Here is a 19969-nt window from a genome sequence, read left to right as displayed (position 1 = left end):
AAATAATAAATTTAAAAAATTAATGAAATAAAAGCTATAATTAAATACCTAGTTCCTTCAAGCCTCGCTGCACAGATAAGTATAAAACATGTGCCATACATGGTGCATGGTGTTGCTTGTTGAACTTGGAGTCAGTATCCTTTAATAGCCTTTCTAAGGTTGCAACCATTGTAGTATTATTACTAGCATTATCTGTTGCGATGGTAAATACCTATAAAAGGTGAAAAATAGTGCTGATTATTTAGCGATTAAGAGGAAAAAATCTAAGAAAACATCAAATACCTTGTGAGTCAAATTGTAATCTTTCAAAACTAAGTGTAATATCTCTGCTAAGTATGAGCCCTCATGTGATCCAATTAATTGCTTTACACTAAGAACTCGTTCACAGAGCTTCCATTAGGCATCGATCCAATGAATTGTCATCCCAAAAATAGCCACACGATTCGTGGTAGTCCAAGTGTCCAGTGTAAGTGAGACTTAATCAACCCGGCTAAGCTCCTTTTTAAATTGTGATTTCTCTTCTTCAAATCTTTCATTCACTGCATGCCGAATTGTCTTGGCACTTGTAGCTTCAAAGTACATTGTGCAAAGTACTCGCACATTTTTTTGAACTTTGGATGTTCAATAATCGAGAATGGCATATCAGTACTAATGATGAGATCTAATAGCTCTGCTTTTGTTTGCTCCGGTGTTCTACCTGTAAATTCTGTTGCAGAGTGAAAATATTCTGATACAGGTTTCTGACTAGATGAGGGCTTAAGTTGCCTATGAACAGCGGCATGAAACTTTTTCAAGTATGTCTATAACCTCATTGTGCTGCTTGTCTTGTCTTTTTTCACAATCAATTCCTTCTCCTTACAAAGCTTGCATCAATAATCTCCATTACTCTTTTTATGTAGTATTTCAAGACTGGTGAAACTCTCTTGCGGAGAGAATTCTCATCTTCAGTCATTAGCAAATTAGTTTCGATTTGGGCATGATTTGATGGAACCTATGTAATGAAAAATACTACCAACACTCAATATCAATAAAAGTAAATAAATAAAAATATGGGATATACCTGGTCTCCTCTCAAATCCATGGACAAAGTTGGTGATACTTTGAAGAATGGACAACGAGAAGCCGTGACAAGAGATAAAACGATGACGATGTTGATGGCGACACTATTGAGAGCGAAAAAAACTGGTGGCAGCAACACAAAATGTAGGCGGCGATCGCGAGCAATGACTCGTGCAAGATCCTCCCTTAGATGCCAGAACGGTGGGAAACCGTTTCCTCTCAGATCTGCAATTTAAATAAATTTATTTTTATATGAATATATTATTTATTTATTTTCTATCTTCATAATGGCATTATAGCAGAGTTGGTAACAAGTAGGCGCTGAGGAAAGGGAGGCCAGGGTTCAAATCCTGGTTCCCACAAATTAATTGTAATATTTTTTATATTCATTTTTCGGTTCGGTTTTCAATTCGATTTGTGGTCTGAACCGAAACCTTTACCGAAATTTTGGTAAAACCATGAAAAACAAACAGACGGTATCGGTTCAGTCCGGTTTTACCAAATTTCGGTAAAAAATGGCGAACCTTAGTTGGATTGTTGTTATTCCCCAAGAATTGAAGATGTACATTAGAATGGTTTTTATAATAAGTATAAGTGGTAAATAATAGTAAATTGTCGTTATTGAGATATATCCGTTGTAACGGTTTACAACGGATATATTTCATTTAAACTCAGATCTGATCTACACAGTTATAATTAAATGGGTGCACCGATCACAACAGTTGATCGGTGCAATGAACCCTTTCCTTATAACATTGAACTGATTAGATCTGAACCGTTATAACTAAATGGGTGCACCAATCACGACCATCGATCGGTGTTGTAGACCCATTATAATCCTAACCGTTCTAATCCTATCTCAATTTAATCCTTGCCTTCTAGATTTAATCCTATTCTATGTGTGAACTTATATTTAATCCAAACATCTAAGTCTCTAACGAGTATAGTATATGCATTGATGTTTACTATCTAATCTTGATTAGGTCCTAGCCGTAGATCGCCACGCATGTCCTTTGACTTGGCGAGTTGGTGCACTGTTCATCTGGTGCTGACTCCTTAATAGTAATTGCACCACACTGTGCTCGACATCTCAGGGGGGCGAGTCACCGCCGACCGCGCGTGACGCCATCTCCGCAGGTGGTCGAATCTTCCCCAGCCTGTATGCGTAGACCGCGTGCCCACTGTCATTCTCGCACGACTGAACGTCCCTGGTATCCTGGTCGCGAGGTCGAGCATTGATGCCATTGTCACCTCAGATCCCTAGGTCACCGTGTGAACACATCGTAGTGCAACATCCGGCATGTATCTTGTTTGACCATGCACCCTCTTGCCGAGAGTGTCTTCGGGGACCCCTTGACTTCGGGACGCAGTGCTGCTCGATGCTCCGCCTACGGAAGTGTCTTCAGGCACCCTTGGCTCCAGGATGCAATGCTGCTCGCTCATACTCCTGCACATTGTGTCTTCAGCAACCTAGATCCCGGACGTGGCACTGTCGTCGGTACGCCCCCATTGCATAGTTGCCTTATGGTCTCACGAACCATTGGGGCACCAACGCGTCTAGTTACCACGTTGTTGCACCCAGCTCACCCGGACGTCACCGTGGCCACGCCTGCAATTATGCCATGCCTTGGGCTGCCCATTGGAGCGACAGCCGCTACTTGCAGTCGACATGGTTGCCGCTTGCACCTGCACCCGCGCCGCCGAGATACGCCGTTCACTTTAGTCACATCGTAGCTGCTCTTTTCTCCCCCTCCCTCTCGCATCTGCCCTCCGACAACATGCTCCAGCACCGTGCCCTCGCCGCCAATCGAGCTACACCGGGCTGTTCTCTGGCACGCCTCTGCCACATCTGCTCGCACTAGTCCACGAGCCGACGAAGACACCAACAACGAGCATCACGATCGACAAGGTACGTCACTCCTCATTGCTCGTTAGTTATATTACTGTCTTCAGTATATTTTCGGCTGCACTCCACCACGCTCGGGTTAGATTAGGTGAGAGAATATATCGAGAAAACTATGCCACAAGTGAATTTTTAGGAAGAGGTCGAGTCTGTCCGTTACATGCGAGTGATAATCTCAATTTTAGGGTTAAAATTCGTTGTTGGTGATTGAGATTATTCAATAAAATATATTTGACCGTACTTGAAAATACGTAGTTAGTGATGAGTATGGATCGTCTCCACAGGGAACGATGATTAAGGAATTACTTTCTTAAACTAGTGATGATCAATGAGCGATCGACAAAAACACAATTCAAGGATATGAGCGAGTGATATCGATTAAGAAGTACTTAATTTATATGTTAATTTAACTTAAATAAAAGAGTAAGTGATTGTGACGGACACGATAATGAACTATGGTATGAACGAGGATAGTGGTTGGATATGGAATGGTACGATGGCAAGGATGGAGAGATGAGAGAGTGGGGACGTAAGTGAGTGAAGTGATAAATGAAACGTTGATAAAAAAAAAAACTATAACTAAGATAACGATGATGTTGGGAGAGAAACAACGTAAGGCGAAGACACTTAGCTTAGATCCTTACGTTCCGCCAGGATCACGGCGATTTGCGAGTGCCGGTAAGCTCCCCCTCTTCTCTTTTGTCTCTTCCACACACCCAAGACACCAAGAACACTCTTGATGGATCTCAAAACTCACTCTCTTTCAATCAGCCCACAAAAGTGGGAAGCAAGTTCAAGATCGTTTTTACAATGATCCAGGCCTCTATTTATAGATTAGAGGGTATGGAGAGAAAGAGGAGGGGAAGATGAAAAGTTATGGCCGTTGGAAGTTGAAGCAATCCTAGCCTTTAATTTCTTCTCTCTCTTCATCAATGTCATCAGTTTGTGCCTGTTAAGAAGTCAAAGCACTTGGTATTCTGTGGCTTTTCGTATTCCGTGGCTTTTCATATTCCATGCCTTTTTGTATTCCGTGGCTTTTCATATTCCATGGCTTTTCGTATTCCGTGGCTTTTCGTATTCCGCGACTTTTCATATTCCGTGCCACATGTACATGTCAAAAGGACAAAAAACAAAGAAAAAATCTCTTTCTCAATGCTGATGTGGCGGCGCATCCGCACGCCACGTCACACTATGCCATAAAAAAAACCAAAATACTTAAAATTTCATATTAAATCAAATAAAAGCCCAAAAAATACGTATAAATATATTTTTTGAATCAGAAAAATCATATCTTTCCAAATTTAATATCCAAAAATTCCAGAAAAATCATATTCTTTCTCAAAAAATTATATTCTTTTAGAATATACTATTAGAAAAATCCTAAAATATAGAAAATTCAGAAATTTGTTCTAAAAATAGATTTAATCATTTTAAGCTTGATAACATGCAAATATGAGTAATTTAATGCATAAAGACGCATAAATATAATAATATAAGGCACTAAAAATGCATGTTATCAGCGAGCATCCACAAAATTACTCCGACGTCGTAGTCATCGTCATCACTCCGACGAGGGTCAAAAGGTCACCGTCATCATCATCGATCATCCACCCCAGAGCTCAGAGCTCAGCGAATTCCCACGGGTCGGAGCCTGCACGTACACCCGCCTAGGGGTTCATCGCATTACATAGTTTCATTCCCTTAGGGGATTACCTGTCAAACGATGTCCCCGACAATATACGGCATCAGGAACTCAAGCTCACCCACAGGCACAAGAGGCCATATTCAACACAAAAATGCCCATCGAGCACACAGCAGAAACCCCCACATCATAAATGGCTAAAGCATACAAAACAGGCCGCACACGCGCAAGGGGGAAGTTTTTTTTAATTAAGAAGGGGAACTCACTTCAAATTTATATAGTACTCATTTCTCTTATAATTTCCCATCTCAAATATTCTTCTCATGTGTTCCTTTAAGGTCATGCAGGACATCGTCCAACAGGCCTAGTGATAAACAAGGACATGGATCGCAGCCCAACAGGTTGCAATCTTAAGAAACTAAGAAAAAAGAGATGATCAGACTTCAAGCATCTTGAACCCAAAGCCAGCATTATGACAGTCTTCATCATAGGTAATGTTTTAATGACAAGCATCTGATCCTCATTTAGAAGATCGAACATTTTGCATCAAATCTAACGCTCTTCTCTGATTTTCCATGGTGGCTGACAAGGATGGCAGGACTTGTTAATGAATGAATCAGGCATTGGCCACTAAGGAGCCCACTGATGAGGACAGCTGACATGGCAGGGGTAAAATGAGGATTAAATGTGTCCACAAATGTGATTGAATCACAGTCGTTAATATTTTTCAAAGGCTAATATAATGGCTAAGGATAGATCTGTCAATCTCCGCCCCTAGCTATTGCCTCCGTCAGGCAAACGTCAAAGTCCATTGGGAGAAGCAAGGACTGTTGGCCATCCAATGGCCCTTTGAGGACTGCCAAGGCTAGACCTGAGATCCATGGCCATTGGAGGTCCTTACAACGCCTTAAAAAGGGCCCAATGGCCCTCCAATTAAACATCTTCTAATGGATCTTCTCAATGGTGGTAGGAGACCCTTTCGACGATGAAGTGATCAAGAGACTGGGCGTAACACTTCTCCAACAGCTCCAACTGCCCAGGACAATGCCATAGAGATTCAATGGAGACCCAATTCTGTGCCAGCTTGGAGGAGAAGAGAAGGGGAAAGCACAGAGTGAGCTTAGGTGACGGCAACCAGTGCACCCACCCTTTGCACTTTGAATCAGGGTGGATCTGATACAATTTTGACTCAATCTAGTTGAAAAATATTTTATCAATATCTTCATTTACATAGATTTTGGTTCAAGTCAAAGTGAAACTTTGCTTCATCATATTTTCATGGATGACCTATTTGAGATATTCTATTGAATGTGTTTCATGCACTCGGCATTTTCCATGATTCTCATTATTTCTTCTCATTTTGAAAATATATAAATATAACATATAAACTATATTAACTGCATTATGGTATTATATGATATTTCTTAACTACATATTAATATGTATAATTAATCATTAATTACTTCGAGTATTCCTATTATATTCTATTACTCACTACCTCTCTATCTAATCAATTAAACCCTTTTGTACAAATTAAAATATATTCCATTTTATGTCCCTAATTATTGCACTCCTATAATCATATCACCCAATTAATATTGATGGTGCACACGACCACGCACTATCACCAGACGTGACACCACTACCTCATGAGACGTCTCGTGTCATGACACGTCGCCAACGTCAACTTCAGAACCGAGATTTGAATTTTACAGCTATCTTATGTTTTCTCTTTCCTCCAAGGCCTATACATAGGCCAATGCTGTAATGGACTACTTGGTGATTTTCTTTTGGATTTGAAGTTTTCTTCTTCTAAGAGAATTTTGCCTAGCCTCCGACAGCCCCCGACACCGCCTCTTGTCGCCGCTGCCGCTGTTGAGAGGAGGCCTCCCTACCTGCTTCATCGCCTGCACGTCATCACCTCCACCCGCGCACAGCATCACCTGCGCCCATCGTGCACAATGCCGCCTGCCCACGGCATGGCCGCCCCACCTGTCGTGCGCAAAACCACTCGCGCTCGCTGCATGCACAGCTGTGGTCACCCGCCGCATGCACAGTCATGTGCGCCCGCTGCGCGCACGGCTGCCCTGCCCACCGCGCGCACGACCGCGCATGCCCGCTGCACATAAGGCCGCCCACGCTAACCCGCGCGCATGACCGCCGCGTGTGTAGCCTCCTGCTTGTTCTGCTACCGAGTGCAACCACCTCCCGCACAGTTCCCTACGCGCAGCCACTACTTGTACCCATTCTGCATCAACATGCTTCAGACCCTTCATCCTGCATCAGCGTGCCTCATTTACCGTTTAGATTTTGGGGCGCTGCCTCGAACCCCACAAGGGGGTGACTCCTCCTTGAGCCCCCACCAATTGGATCTGTGACACCGTGTCGAAGCGCACGTCACTCACCCCACCAATGACGCGTCAAGAATTTCCTGCATTGCATCTTTGCACTACTCTTGTGCCAAAGGTCCATTCTTCCCTCTTTGGTGTTGGTATTTCTCGTCCAATGTTTCTCGTCTGTTTTCCACCGCCGTCAGACTTAGTTGAATAGGTTTGAATCTTTTCGTGATCGACCGTTTGAGATATTGGATTTGGAGCTTTGTTTTCACCACGGTGGTTGTAAGATAGTCCTCCCGCCTTGACCAAGGAAAGGGGCTGCATCATCAACATTGTCATTGGATTTAAATGTTCGAAATCAGACGTGTTGATTTGTGGTCTTTTTTATCCCTCCCTAGTTGAATTAGCCTATCGTACCCGTGTCAGTCCTAGTCATCCTGCATCAAACATACATATATATATGTATATCTAAATAATATTTTTCCTATTATCAGTATTATTCTTATCCCTTTTCTTCTTCACTATTCTTAAAATAGAACTCTATTCCCTACTTACCTAAATCTTACTATTTATATCCCTTTTATATTACACAGCACCTACCACTAATTAAACTAAATAATCCTAATATTTATATCACTCATTAAGCATAGTATCCTTGTCCACATCTCTACACCTTATTTATCTTACCTTATAGTTAAAACATAAAGATAATTCTTCCAATATCTATAGTACTATATCCCTTCATTATAACTTTAAAACAATTGTCATTCTCACTTATTCACTACCCCTAAATTTCTATAAAATAATATCAATTCCCAAAATAGTATAATTATGTGTTATCTTATAAATATCTCACCTCTAGTTTTTCTCGTTCCTTTAAAAGTTACTAGTTATTTCTGCATATTATTCAATTTCTACATTATCACAATCATATATTACTCTTCATCTCTTGTGTTATCTTATTACATACTTAATTCCTCCAATCACTCACGTTATTATCTTAGTTTCCCTAACCCCAACAGAAGTATTAGATTTATATCTAAAGGCTTCCCTGTGCATATGACTTCAATCCTACTTTATATATTTGAGTGAGTTACTTTATATAATTCCTACTGTATATATTTAAAAATTATTTTATTTAGAAAAATTAATTTATCACAAGATTAAAATTAATGCCGCAATTTGCCTCCATCAAATCGGTGCCTTTGTCGGGGTCTGGTGTCCCTTAGAGTGGATTTGATTTTCAGTTAGTACTCTTTCTGTATTTTTTGTGGTATTTTTTATTTCTTGATCTTAACATCCAGGGAAGGACTTTCATCTTATTATCATCTAGATTGGAGGAATTTGAGGTGACATCTGATCTCTCTTTATGTAGTTTACTTTAACTCATATAATGATACATGTTTCTTCAACTGATAACATTGTTTCAGGTATATGAACTACTTTGAATAAGGTGAATATTTTCATCTCAAATTTCATATATTTCTATTTTCTATTATTTCCTTTTCTCTAAATTCATACTCTCATTTTTTTTTGTTATATCCTAAACTTTTGACATAGATATTATTGAAAAACCTTATGTACCTACCCTCTCATGATTGAACATGGAGGGTGCCTGCAGTTGGAGAAAGCCTTATTCGTAATATGAATGCCCATCCTTGCCTTAGGACGGGTATGATCCATTGCACAAGTATCAGGCATTCCACACATATATAGATATCCAACAACATGACCCTATCCCAGACTACTCCACACCCTCCAGTTATTAAGAGGATGATCATAGACTGTATCTAGCAAATCATGGTTTTCCTCTAGACTGTCACCGACATTTCCAGAGCAGTAAGTATGATGATTTTTATGGGGATGACTACTCTTACCCCCAGCACTCTCATGGCACACCATAAAAGGATGATGGATTCAGTACTCACAATGACACATATGATCATTGGGATCAGAACATGGCTTCCACATATAGAATTGAACCTTATATTTTGTTAGATCCACAACGCTTATCGGATCTGTTGACGGGGAAGGGTTATAGAGGCCAACAATTTTTAACATTGCTGGATGATTTACATATATGTCTAAGTGACCCACGTCCTATATTAAACAGAGGTAATGTGAATGAATAGCATGTTCCAGTTATGTGAATGCTTAAGTTGTATAGGGACATGACCAATACATTACCTTTTATATGTAGGGAACGTAAAAGCCCATCACATGTCAAAGTTGAGGAGAGTGATGAGGAATCTTGAAAGCATCATTCTTTAGAAGCACAAAGAGTTAGCCAATAGAATGTAGGAGATCAATTGTGAAGAGAGAAAAGATGATTTCAGGGAAAATTTTGCGGAGTCAGAATTTGCTATTATGATTGGGAATCTGCAAGATCTCCCTGAAGGAGCATTTGGGAGTACATATGGGGATTGAGACTCCACTCCATGATAAGATTGATGGAGATCCTATTATTGTCATTGATGAAAATAAAGGTGCATATAAGTTGGAGGATAATACATTTGTAGGAGAGAATACATGTCCAGACTCCCTTGTGTTGCATTAGAGAATTGCAATGGGAAGATGTAGGATTAGATATGGTGATTGATTATTCACATAAGAGGATATTGATGAGGCATCTGTGATGATTTTTGATGAAAGGAATGCACATTTGAGTTGGAAGATCATACATGTAGATGGGAGAACACATGTGTGGGCTCTCCCTTGGTTGAGATGGATGAGAAGCCAAATTTGGAGGAAACATTAGAACATCCTAATTCTAAATATTGGCTTGAACCTTTCAAGCATATTAGAAATCATTTTACAAGGTGGACTTTTTAATTTCTTGAACACTATCCAAATGACCAAAAGTACATTGAGTTCCCACTGTTATTGAAATCATATCTTTCAGAAGTCGAGGGATCTCGAAAATCAACCTAGAAGTAAAAGTACATCCACATGGGCATAGAATTGATTGTAATGAAATTCTTTGAAGTCTGGCTGAAGACTATAAAATTAGCACTTCCTGAGATACAAACTTGTCCACTATCTTGGTTATTTTATAATCCCTTAGAAATAGTTCACTTTAAAAAATTATTAATGGCACTTTCTTCCGATAAAATGTCGAGGCGCCATCAATCAAACCGACCAGGGAGAAGCCAAGCTCTCTTCAAATCAGGGAGCTTATAATCTAGGGTTCTTTCTATCCCCACTAATCTTTGCTACGCACATATTTTATAAGCATAATTTATAAACAGGTTGGAGAACTTAGTTTCATTTCTGGTCCTGCTTATGACAACCATTCAGGTGCTTACACACCATCCCTTATTTAACCCCCAAGCCAATTACTTCTTAGATGTAGAAAGACCAAGAGATGATAGAATCTATCATCTCTGGAATAGTGTGGTGAAACACCTGAGAAGGAGAAGGGGTAAATCTGTTAATATTTCACCTCTATCATGATCAAAAATCTTTGGTACTACATTCGAGAGTAGATGGTGAGTCCATGTGCGATTCTCTGGAGTAGCCAGTGGATTAAAATGGCCAATAAATTTTTCGGAGCCTATTCTCCAGTCATTGATTCTTACTCAATAGCTTCAAATTGTGCTGAAAATCTCTTGCCCCATGCCCAAGCTCCTTACACATATCTTCATCCTAAAATTTAAGATGCCCAAACACCTACAAAATGGTGAACTAGGGATTGTCCATCGGATATCCGTCCAATATCCGGTATCGGACATTCGATATCTGATATCCATAAAAAAATGAGACGGTGTCTGATATCAGATATCGGATATTAGATGATATCTATCTAATAGGTGAAGATGGATATTGGAGACGGATACCGAAGGAGTAAGGACGAGATGGATCTCGGATACCGGCTATCGGATTTTGATATCCGGATATTGATATCCGATATCAACAGAAAAAACAAGTGTTGATCATCATTTCTCGATGATTTATGTCAACAATGCCATGTGTCTTTTTTATATTTATCCTACCTCTTTGTAATATATACAGCTCAAACTTTTTTTTCCCTTCCATATGGGATAACAGGCTTCGCAGTTTAACATAAACACCAACATATTGTCCCATATGGAAGAAAACAGAAATTTTGAGCTGTATATATTAAATGAGGTAGAGTATATGTTAAATAATTTAATAAATGATATATTAAATACATATATTCAATATAATACTACCTCATTCAATATATACAGCTCAAATTTTTTTCTTTCATATGGGATAACAGGATTCGTAGTTTAATGTTAAACTCCTAATCCTGTTATCCTATATGGAAGAAAACAAAAATATTGAGCTGTATATATTAAGTGAGCTGCTTAATAACTTAAAAGCTTCTGCTAACTCGTGGCCCACATAATTCCGTGGTGCTGACCCACGTAGTTGACGATTAAAATATATTTTTAACAATCTTCTATGTTGGATATCAAAATCCGATATCCAATTTTGTCATCCTCCCCGAGAGACGGAGGCGGATGACAGCATCGAGACGGATACCAATATCGGATATCAGTACTGTGGCAACTGACCAGTATCGATATCCGATATCCAGATATCGGAAAAAATGGATACCGAAAATGATTTTCGGTATCCATTACAGCATCCGTCCTGGTACCGTAATCCAATGCCGGTATCGGGAAAGGCGATCCCTATGGTGAATGCTATGGAAAACTAGTGCAATAAGCAGGTTATGACTCCAAGACCAGATAATAATGCTATTTCTATGTCTTACATTTTCAACCCCACAAAAAAAATCCAATAAAAATGATAAAGGGGAAACTTAAAAAAAAGGAATATTTGAAAAGTGTCAAGTTTATTCATCCACATCTTCTTGAATAGAGTGGCCAATAGTTGCATTCTCAGGTAGATGGTGAGATCAATGGATGTTGAATAGTACCAAAAGTAAAGAATGGGACTAGGATTTTACCTTCTATACAGAGAAGGTCATATAGGACTCAACTCTTGAGCAGACCTAGTGAGCGGAGAGATTGATGTGTGACAAGAAATAGGAAAAAAATAGAAGGGAATTTTAGATCATACCCTCTGTAAAACTATTATCATCCTCTATCATTATGACATCCTCTAGGTGTGGCTAGCCTATACGACAAGGTTCTCCAACATCCTGGTTGTTCAACATAGTTATAGTACCAGGAAGTATTCATCCTTTACACATCTTTTTTTAGAGAAACAAATGCCTGATTGTGGAAAAATATAAGCATCCACTTTTTAAAAAGACACTTTTTAAAATAACCCACATAACTTTAACCCAGCTCAAAAAATTTTACCATCAACCCCATCCATTTCCCAGATGTTTCCTTTATTTTACGTCATTTTTTGTCTCCATCCGCCCATTTCCTACCATTTTCTATCTCTATAATACAATGTTTGTCCACTCAAAACATTACTTATTATCTCCGGTTACAAAATCAAAAAATCAATAAAAATTTTAATTCATCTTCCCATCTAGTTTCTTGTCTCATTTTTCCCTGTCAAAATTTATGTCTAATCGAGGTGCCTAGGTCATGGGGATGCACACAGGTTTCCGATCACCACATATTAACCCAAAACTAATATTTGTCATCGCCCAGCCACAACCACCAACCTATCTAAAGGTAATTTCTGTATTTAAACATTTAAAAACTAACTGAAATGAAAAATATAAATTGTTTCTATTTTTTCATTAAATTCCAAAATAGTTGTTTAAAATCAATAATAATCTATATTTATTCTTGCCAATATTATAAAAAATTAATATATCTTACTTCTTACTTTTTCCTTGAATAAAAGTCCTAAAATTTTCAATAACATTCTTTAAAATTCAGAAAAAATGTTAAAATTAAAGGTTTCACTTAAATTTTTATTTCTTTCATTTTAAAGCATATGAAATTCAGAGAAAAATTTATGCACGCCGTTGACTCTTACTTAACCTACATTATTCATAGAGCATTAAATGGAAACATGCGGATAAATTTGATTTTGTCAAATAAGTCTAATATCAAACAATGACAGACTGCCTCAAAAGAGACCTATCAATGGAATTTGATTCTATAAAGTAATCAGGGTTATTGAATCTCCATTTGAGTAAAATATGATTTCCATGTTTGAGTAAAGAATTTACTGGTAAATATTTTTGTTGGTAAACAGATTTTAGTTTGTTTCTATGATGTTCCAACATGCTACAATTATGTATGTAGAGAAACCATGAAGCCAATGGCGCATATTACTCCTCAAAGACATTGTATCCTTGTAATATGATCAAGTACTTTTGAGAGTGCAATAATTCCAAAATATAATTTTTTTTTAAAAAAAGTTTCACATTCATTTAACAATATTATTGATTTTCCTTATGAGCACTAAGTGAGAAAGGGTTGAATCTACATATTTGTGTAGGCCAAAAACTTGCCCCAAGGAGATAGTGGCACCGCACCCTCAGGCAATGTACAACAGTTGTCATCTCTTGCTTGTGCACAGAGTACCTCCTCTCTATCTGATGGAGTGCGCCACCTTACTCCATCAGAGAAGTCATCAGAGCCACCGTCATCATCGTCGACAGCCCACCGGTTCATGTCCAGCCAACCGGGGCATGCCATGGCGTCAGTAAAGACACCCGGGTTTGAATATCCCGGGTGAAATCACGTCGGTATCTTTCTCGTGTTTTGATTTAGTTTTGCCTTCTTCGTTTAGTCGTGTTTTGTGTTTTTGTTCACGCCGTGTTGGTATTCGTCGCGTCGCGTACGTGTTTGTATCGTCGCATGTTGTCCCGTCCCGTATCATCAATGTACTTGTCAAACATACTTCCTTTTTCTTGTCATCAGTGACATCACCAACAACTTACTAACTTTTGATATCATGAGGTTGCTACGAATGACTAACAAAAGGATGACTGATTCAACCTCATTCTATTTTCAATTTCTTGATTGGATAAGATTTTGGGCCCACTTAATCTTGGGCAGATGTCAATTGAGGGATAGTGATAGAAAGAGATAATAAATGGCATTAAAAGATTTGGGCCATGTCTGTCAGTCTCGCTCTATTTTTCTGCGCAGCCCCACGGCTGGTAGCATGAGTAAGTTGGTGAATATTATTTCTCAATTACTCCTATAATAAAAAATTCGGTTATCTCCTAAAATATTTTAGTATTCGGTTAACTCATTTTCGGTGAAAAGTAAATAAAAAAAGTAAAATCACTTTTGAGCGGAACGGCCACGATCTTCTGTTCGTCTGATGAACGGTCAGGATGCGATCGCGACTACCTTGCAATTCACGTTGACGGTGTGGGGCCCACCGGCCAGCTGCCGATCAGAATGCTGATTCGCCGTTACTAGACAGCGCTTAATTATTTCCCTTTAGTACCCCTATGGGTCATTCAAATACCGAAAATACCACTCAGACTGGACCCGGCGGTAAAGATATTTCCTGAGGAGCAATCTGGGCCGTTGATCTTGATCTGGACGGCTGCATGTGGACACAATTCCCACGAAATTTATCATCGTAAACATCGCCGGAGGAAATATAAATATTTTCATTATTTATTTTCGGTTAAAAAATACCGTAAATTCGGAAATTCATCGCCCTCCACGTGGCGTATTCCAATTCGCCCCATCGGCTCTGGAGTCCGGACTGTCCCTCGCAAGCCGACAACAGTATAAAAAATACGGAGGGCTTTACCGTAATTTCCAGGAAGAAACAGAGTCCACGTGTCAATCTCTTATTGGTCAATGGGAAGACTCCAGGATACATTAGAAGAGATAAAACCGTCACTCTCTACCTCTCTCTATCTCTCTCTCTTCTGCATGTGTGCTTCTCCTGCTGAAGAGATTTCTCAATTCTCGGTAGTAATTGCCAAATTTCGCGACTTTGATGGGTAATAAGCTTCGGGGGAGCGATTCTTGATCTGGGTTTGCAAGATCTGGGCTTGGATCGCGCAGATTTCTTCAGAATTTTGAATTTGGAAGTGGAAAAAATGCTGGAAACAGTGGAGAGCGCCGTCTCTGGGAGTTTTGGGCATGTTCATAGCTGGGGAGAGAGCAGTGAAGAGGAGCTCGCTGTTCTTCCCAGGCACACGAAAGTGGTCGTGACAGGGAACAACCGGACAAAATCAGTGCTTGTGGGATTGGAGGGCGTCGTCAAGAAGGCTGTTGGGCTCGGAGGATGGCATTGGCTGGTGATTTCTGAGAGAATTCCGCTTTTGATCCGATAATGCAGCTCCCTGTATCGTAATTTATGGCTTTTTTTGTCGATCGGGGTTTATTTCTTACCCGGTGCGATAATGCGGGGCTCTATTGATTGTTCCGATCGTCTAGGATTTGTTTTTGGATGAATTCTGTATCCAATTTTGATTCGAACTCTCTTCGAATTCAGGGGATCCCTCTTCCATAGTATGATAACGCGGGCCTTATTAACTGTTCCGATCGTCTGGGTTTTGTTTTTGGATGAATTTTATTTCCAATTTTGATTCGATCTCGCCGAATTCCGGGGATCCCTCTTCCCTAGTGTGATAATGCGGACCCTTATTAACTGTTCCGATCGTCTGGGTTTTGTTTTTGGATGAAATTTGTTTCCAGTTCTGATTCGATCTCGTCGAATTCAGGGGATCCCTCTTCCCTAGTGTGATAATGCGGACCCTTATAGATTGTTCCGATCGTCTGGGGTTTGATTTTGGGTTAATTTTTTTTCCAATTTCGTTTTGATCTTATCGAATTCAGGGGATCTCTTTTCCATAGTGTGATAATGCGGGCTTCCATTGATTTTTTCAATCATCCGGGATTAGATTTCGGGTAAATTTTGGTTTCAATCTTGGATCGATGTTCACCAATTCGTGGGATTTTTCTTCCCCAATTGTGATAATTGGGGCCTCTATTTATTTTTCCGACCATCCGGGTTAGATTTGGGTGAATTTTGGTTTCAATCTGGATTCGATCTCATCGGATTCAGGGGATGTTTCTTACCTAATGTGATAACGCAGGGTTCTATTCATTCTCTCGATTATCTGGTATCAGATTTTGGGTGAAATTTAGCCTGAGTTTTGCTTCGATCTCATCAAATTTTCTTTTTATGATCTCATCTGGGTGTTGTTCTTTGAATGCGTGTATCTTTGCTTATTATCAGTGATCCGTCAAAGTTGTATAGAATGAGAGCGTAATTCATGAATGAATCTCCAAACACAACGATTTTTTTCTGGGTCAGAACGTGTCTGCATTTTAGGGCTTCTACTTTTCTCCGAACCCAAGAAAATTAATGGCTCTTCTGCCAATAGCATGCTCATGAATTACAGATTTCCAATACCATATTCTATTCTGGGTTATCAAAAATTGGATTCATATCTTCGCATAAACATCTCAATTCTAAGAATTTTTTGAGAATTTTAGGATAAAACTGAGCGTATGAATTGTTTGGACTTCAGGTTCTTGCAAATGGCATAGAGGTGAAGCTGCAGAGGAATGCGCTCAGTGTAATCGAAGCTCCAACAGGCCATGAGGAATATAATGAAAACGATTCAGAAAGCATGCTCTGGAATGGATCGGATCTGGGTGAGTGTTCTAAGGATTTAATCTTTCTACAGTGCCCACATCTTGTTAGGGTTCTTTCTGTCAATTACAGAAATTATAAATGCCATGTAATGACTATAATTTATAGAAACTTTTTTCTTGTTTTGTTAAGATTATCATCAGTTTTTTTATCTGAGAGTTGTTTTTATTTATATCTATCTTTGTGCATTTATCTATTTATTTAATTTTCTGAAACAAATAAGATTAATTTCTTAATCGCGGATCTCTGCAGAAGATAAATGCATTGTAATGACTCTAATTTATAGAAACGGTCTCCTTGTTTTGTGAAGATTATCATCAGTTTTTCATATGAGGGGTGCTTTTATTTTGATTTATATATCATGGAGTATTTATTTAATTAATTTTCTGAAACTAACAGATTATTTTATTAATCACGGATCTCTGCAGAAGGTCAACAGAAGCCCCTCCGGCTGAGACACAGATCCCAGAAAACAATGGGGTTGACCAACCGGCTGGTCAACCATCATCGGTCTCAATCCAAGGGCCCAGCCGCTTCATCGGTCAACCCCTCCCCGGTGAGATTAAAATAAAGTTCTGAAAATCATAGAAATCCCAAAATCATAAAAGAAATTATACTTCTAATATAATGGGGAGAAAGAATTCGTGTTAGATTATTTTAATTTGGTGTAATGTGGGTTTGCAGAAGGTTGACTTGAGCAAGTTGGAAACGAGGGCACTGTGGAGATATTTGAGACATTTTAATCTGGTGGAGATTTCACGTTTTAGAGATGTTATTTTATAGAAATGACGTGTGATAAACTAATGAATAATTGGGTGACCGTTGTTTTCCAGGTGGGTGCGGATCAGAATCCCTCAAAGGAGCAGTTGATCAGTGCCGTTCAGAGGCACTTTGTGTCGCAGGTCTCTCTCTCTCTATCTCTGTCTCTGTATCTTTGCCTCTCTCTCTAAGCTGCGTCTCTCCCTGTACCTCTTTCTCTCTGTCTCTCTCTATGTCTCTCTGCGCCTCTCACTGCCTCTCTCTCTCTCTGTCTCTCTGCGCCTCTCTCTCTCTGCGCTTGTCTCTTTATGTCTCTCTTTCTCTCTCTGCCTCTCTCTCTCTGTGCCTTTCTGTCTCTGTGTCTGTCTCTCCTCTCTCTGTCTCTGTCTCGCTCTCTCTCTGTCTCTGTGTCTCTCTCCGTCTGACTCTCTCTCTCTGTGCCTCTCTCACCCTATTCTGTATGTCCATATTTCTCTGCCTCTTCCTGTCCGCCGTTCCCTTTCTCTCTCTCTCTATGTCTATCTCTATCTCCATCTCTATCTCTATTGTGTCCATATTCCTCTGCCTCTTCCTATCCGCCGTTCCCCCCCCCCCTTCCCCTCTCTCTCTCGCCCTCTCTCTTTCTCTCTCTCTCTCTCCCTCTCCCTCTCTCTCTCTCTTTCTCCTTCTCCCTCTCCCTCTCTCTCTCTCTCTCTCTCTCTCTCTCTCTCTCTCTCTCTCTCTCTCTCTCTCTCTCTCTCTCTCTCTCTCTCTCTCTCTCTCTCTCTCTCTCTCTCTCTCTCTCTCTCTCTCTCCCTCTCTCTCCCTCTTCCTCTCTCTGTCCCTCTCTCTCTCTCTCTCTCTCTCGCTCTCTCTCTCTCTCTCTCTCTCTCTCTCTCTCTCTCTCTCTCTCTCTCTCTCTCTCTCTCTCTCTCTCTCTCTCTCTCTCTCTCTCTCTCCCCCTCTCTCTCTCTCTCTCTCTCTCTCTCTCTCCCTCTCTCTCTCTCTCTCTCTCTCTCTCCCTCTCTCTCTCTCTCTCCCTCTCCCTCTCCCTCTCTCTCTCCCTCCCCCTCTCTCTCTCTTTCTCCCTCTCCCTCTCCCTCTCTCCCTCTTTCTGTCTGCCGTCCCCTCTCTTTCTGTCTATTTCTCTCTCCCTCTCTGTCTATCGTCCATTCTCTCTGCGCGCATCTGCCATTCATTTGGCCTCTCTTTCTCTCCGTCTGTGGTCCATTCCCTCTCTCTCTTCATCGATATATCATATTATCATTCTTTTCTCTCTTCCATCTGTCTGTATCCCTCTTCGTCTCTTCTCTCGCCTTCGTTTCTCTCTCTCTCTCTTTCTATCTCTGTCAATTCTTTCTATCTCTGTCGTTCTTCTCTCCCTCTCTATCTGTCTGTCGTCTACCCTCTCTCCCCCTCTCTAACTGCTTTCTCTGCTTATCTAATTCACTGTTAATTTTTCCTTCATCTCTCTGTATTCCTCGTCCGCTCTTATCTCTCCATACCTCTTCTCTTTTATTCTCTGTAGCTATCTCTCTAATTGTCAATCTTTCTTTATTTCTGTACATCTCTTTCATCTCTCTATCTATCGCTTTAATTGTGTATTTTTCTCAAAGTTCTCTCTCTGTTTCTCTCCATTTCTCTTCTATTTCTTTCTCTATCTATCTCTCAAATTGTCGATCTTTCTTTATTTCTCTACATTTCTCTTTCATCTCTCTATCTATCTCCTTAATTGTTTATCTTTCTAAAAGTTCTCTCTCTCTGTTCCTCCCCATTTCTCTTCTCTTTCATTCTCTACATCCATCTCTATAATTGTCAATCTTTTTTTATTTCTCTACATTTCTCTTTCATCTCTCTATCTATCCCCTAAATTGTGTATTCTCAAAGTTCTCTCTCTCTGCTTCTCTCCATTTCTCATCTCTTTCATTCTCTTTATCTATATCTTTAATTGCTAATCTTTCTTTATTTCTCTACATTTCTCTTTTATCTCTCTATCTCTAATTGTTAATCTTTCTTTATTTCTCTATATTTCTCTTTTATCTCTCTATCTCTTTAATTGTTAATCTTTCTTTATTTCTCTATATTTCTCTTTCATATCTTTATCTCTCTTTAATTGTTAATCTTTCTCAAAATTCTCTTTCTCTATTTCTCTCCATGTCACTTTCATCTCTTTTTCTCTTTATTTTTTAGTCTTTCTCAAAGTTATCTCTCTTCATTTCTCTTCTCCTTCATTCTCTCTATCTATTCCTTTAATTGTTAATCTTTCTATAATTCTCTCCATTTCCCTTTCATCTCTCTCTATCTCTTTTAAGTGTTAATCTTTCTCAAATTTCTCTCTCTATACATCTATTTCTCTCTTTACCCCTCCTGGGTCTGACTGGTTGCGTTGTGCATGTAAAGCAATTGGACGAGCTTCAAGTCATCCCAGGATTCATTCAGGCTGCCAAGAGACTAAAGACCTTCTGCAATTGACCCAAGTCTGAAGACCATTTTCTCTCTCTCTCTCCTCTCTTTCTCTCTCTAAAAACTCCTGTAAAGGTATCATATATCACCTTTAGGATCTCTCACTTTATCCCTCTCTAGATGTAGTGTCGCTTCCTCTCTTGTAGATATCTCAACCTTGTGCTGAAACACAGACCTTACCTTGGTTTTATTAACACAGCTAATCTTATCAACGCATCTTGACAGAAGCCAATGTCAGACATATCAAACCCAGTTTTCATTTCAATGAGATTCATTTACAGACTTATG

General features: G+C 39.6%; 1 protein-coding gene across 1 annotated transcript; it reads left to right on the top strand.

Annotated features, from left to right (window-relative positions):
* Positions 1-14733: 14733 nt before the first annotated feature.
* Positions 14734-19897, top strand: LOC144707443 (histone deacetylase complex subunit). The gene is made up of 6 exons (XM_078580549.1): positions 14734-15116; positions 16356-16482; positions 16909-17036; positions 17165-17227; positions 17314-17382; positions 19619-19897. The coding sequence occupies exons 1-6, from the start codon at positions 14916-14918 to the stop codon at positions 19688-19690; spliced, it is 660 nt and encodes a 219-aa protein (XP_078436675.1). The 5' UTR covers positions 14734-14915; the 3' UTR covers positions 19691-19897.
* The last annotated feature ends 72 nt before the right edge of the window (positions 19898-19969 follow it).

This window comes from Wolffia australiana, chromosome 9 (assembly GCF_029677425.1).
Source record: "Wolffia australiana isolate 7733 chromosome 9, ASM2967742v1".
Classification (NCBI taxonomy): domain Eukaryota; kingdom Viridiplantae; phylum Streptophyta; class Magnoliopsida; order Alismatales; family Araceae; genus Wolffia; species Wolffia australiana.
Note: the sequence above shows the minus strand (reverse complement) of the source record. Positions and strands in the feature narration are given on the sequence as shown.

What these genes read in the sequence shown, in the direction of transcription:
- LOC144707443 (XM_078580549.1), top strand. Translation starts at nt 14,916, where the DNA reads ATGCTGGAAACAGTGGAGAGCGCCGTCTCTGGGAGTTTTGGGCATGTT. An exon ending in TCGGAGGATGGCATTGGCTG is followed by an intron (nt 15,117 to 16,355) that starts GTGATTTCTGAG and finishes TTTGGACTTCAG; the next exon opens with GTTCTTGCAAATGGCATAGA. An exon ending in CTGGAATGGATCGGATCTGG is followed by an intron (nt 16,483 to 16,908) that starts GTGAGTGTTCTA and finishes GGATCTCTGCAG; the next exon opens with AAGGTCAACAGAAGCCCCTC.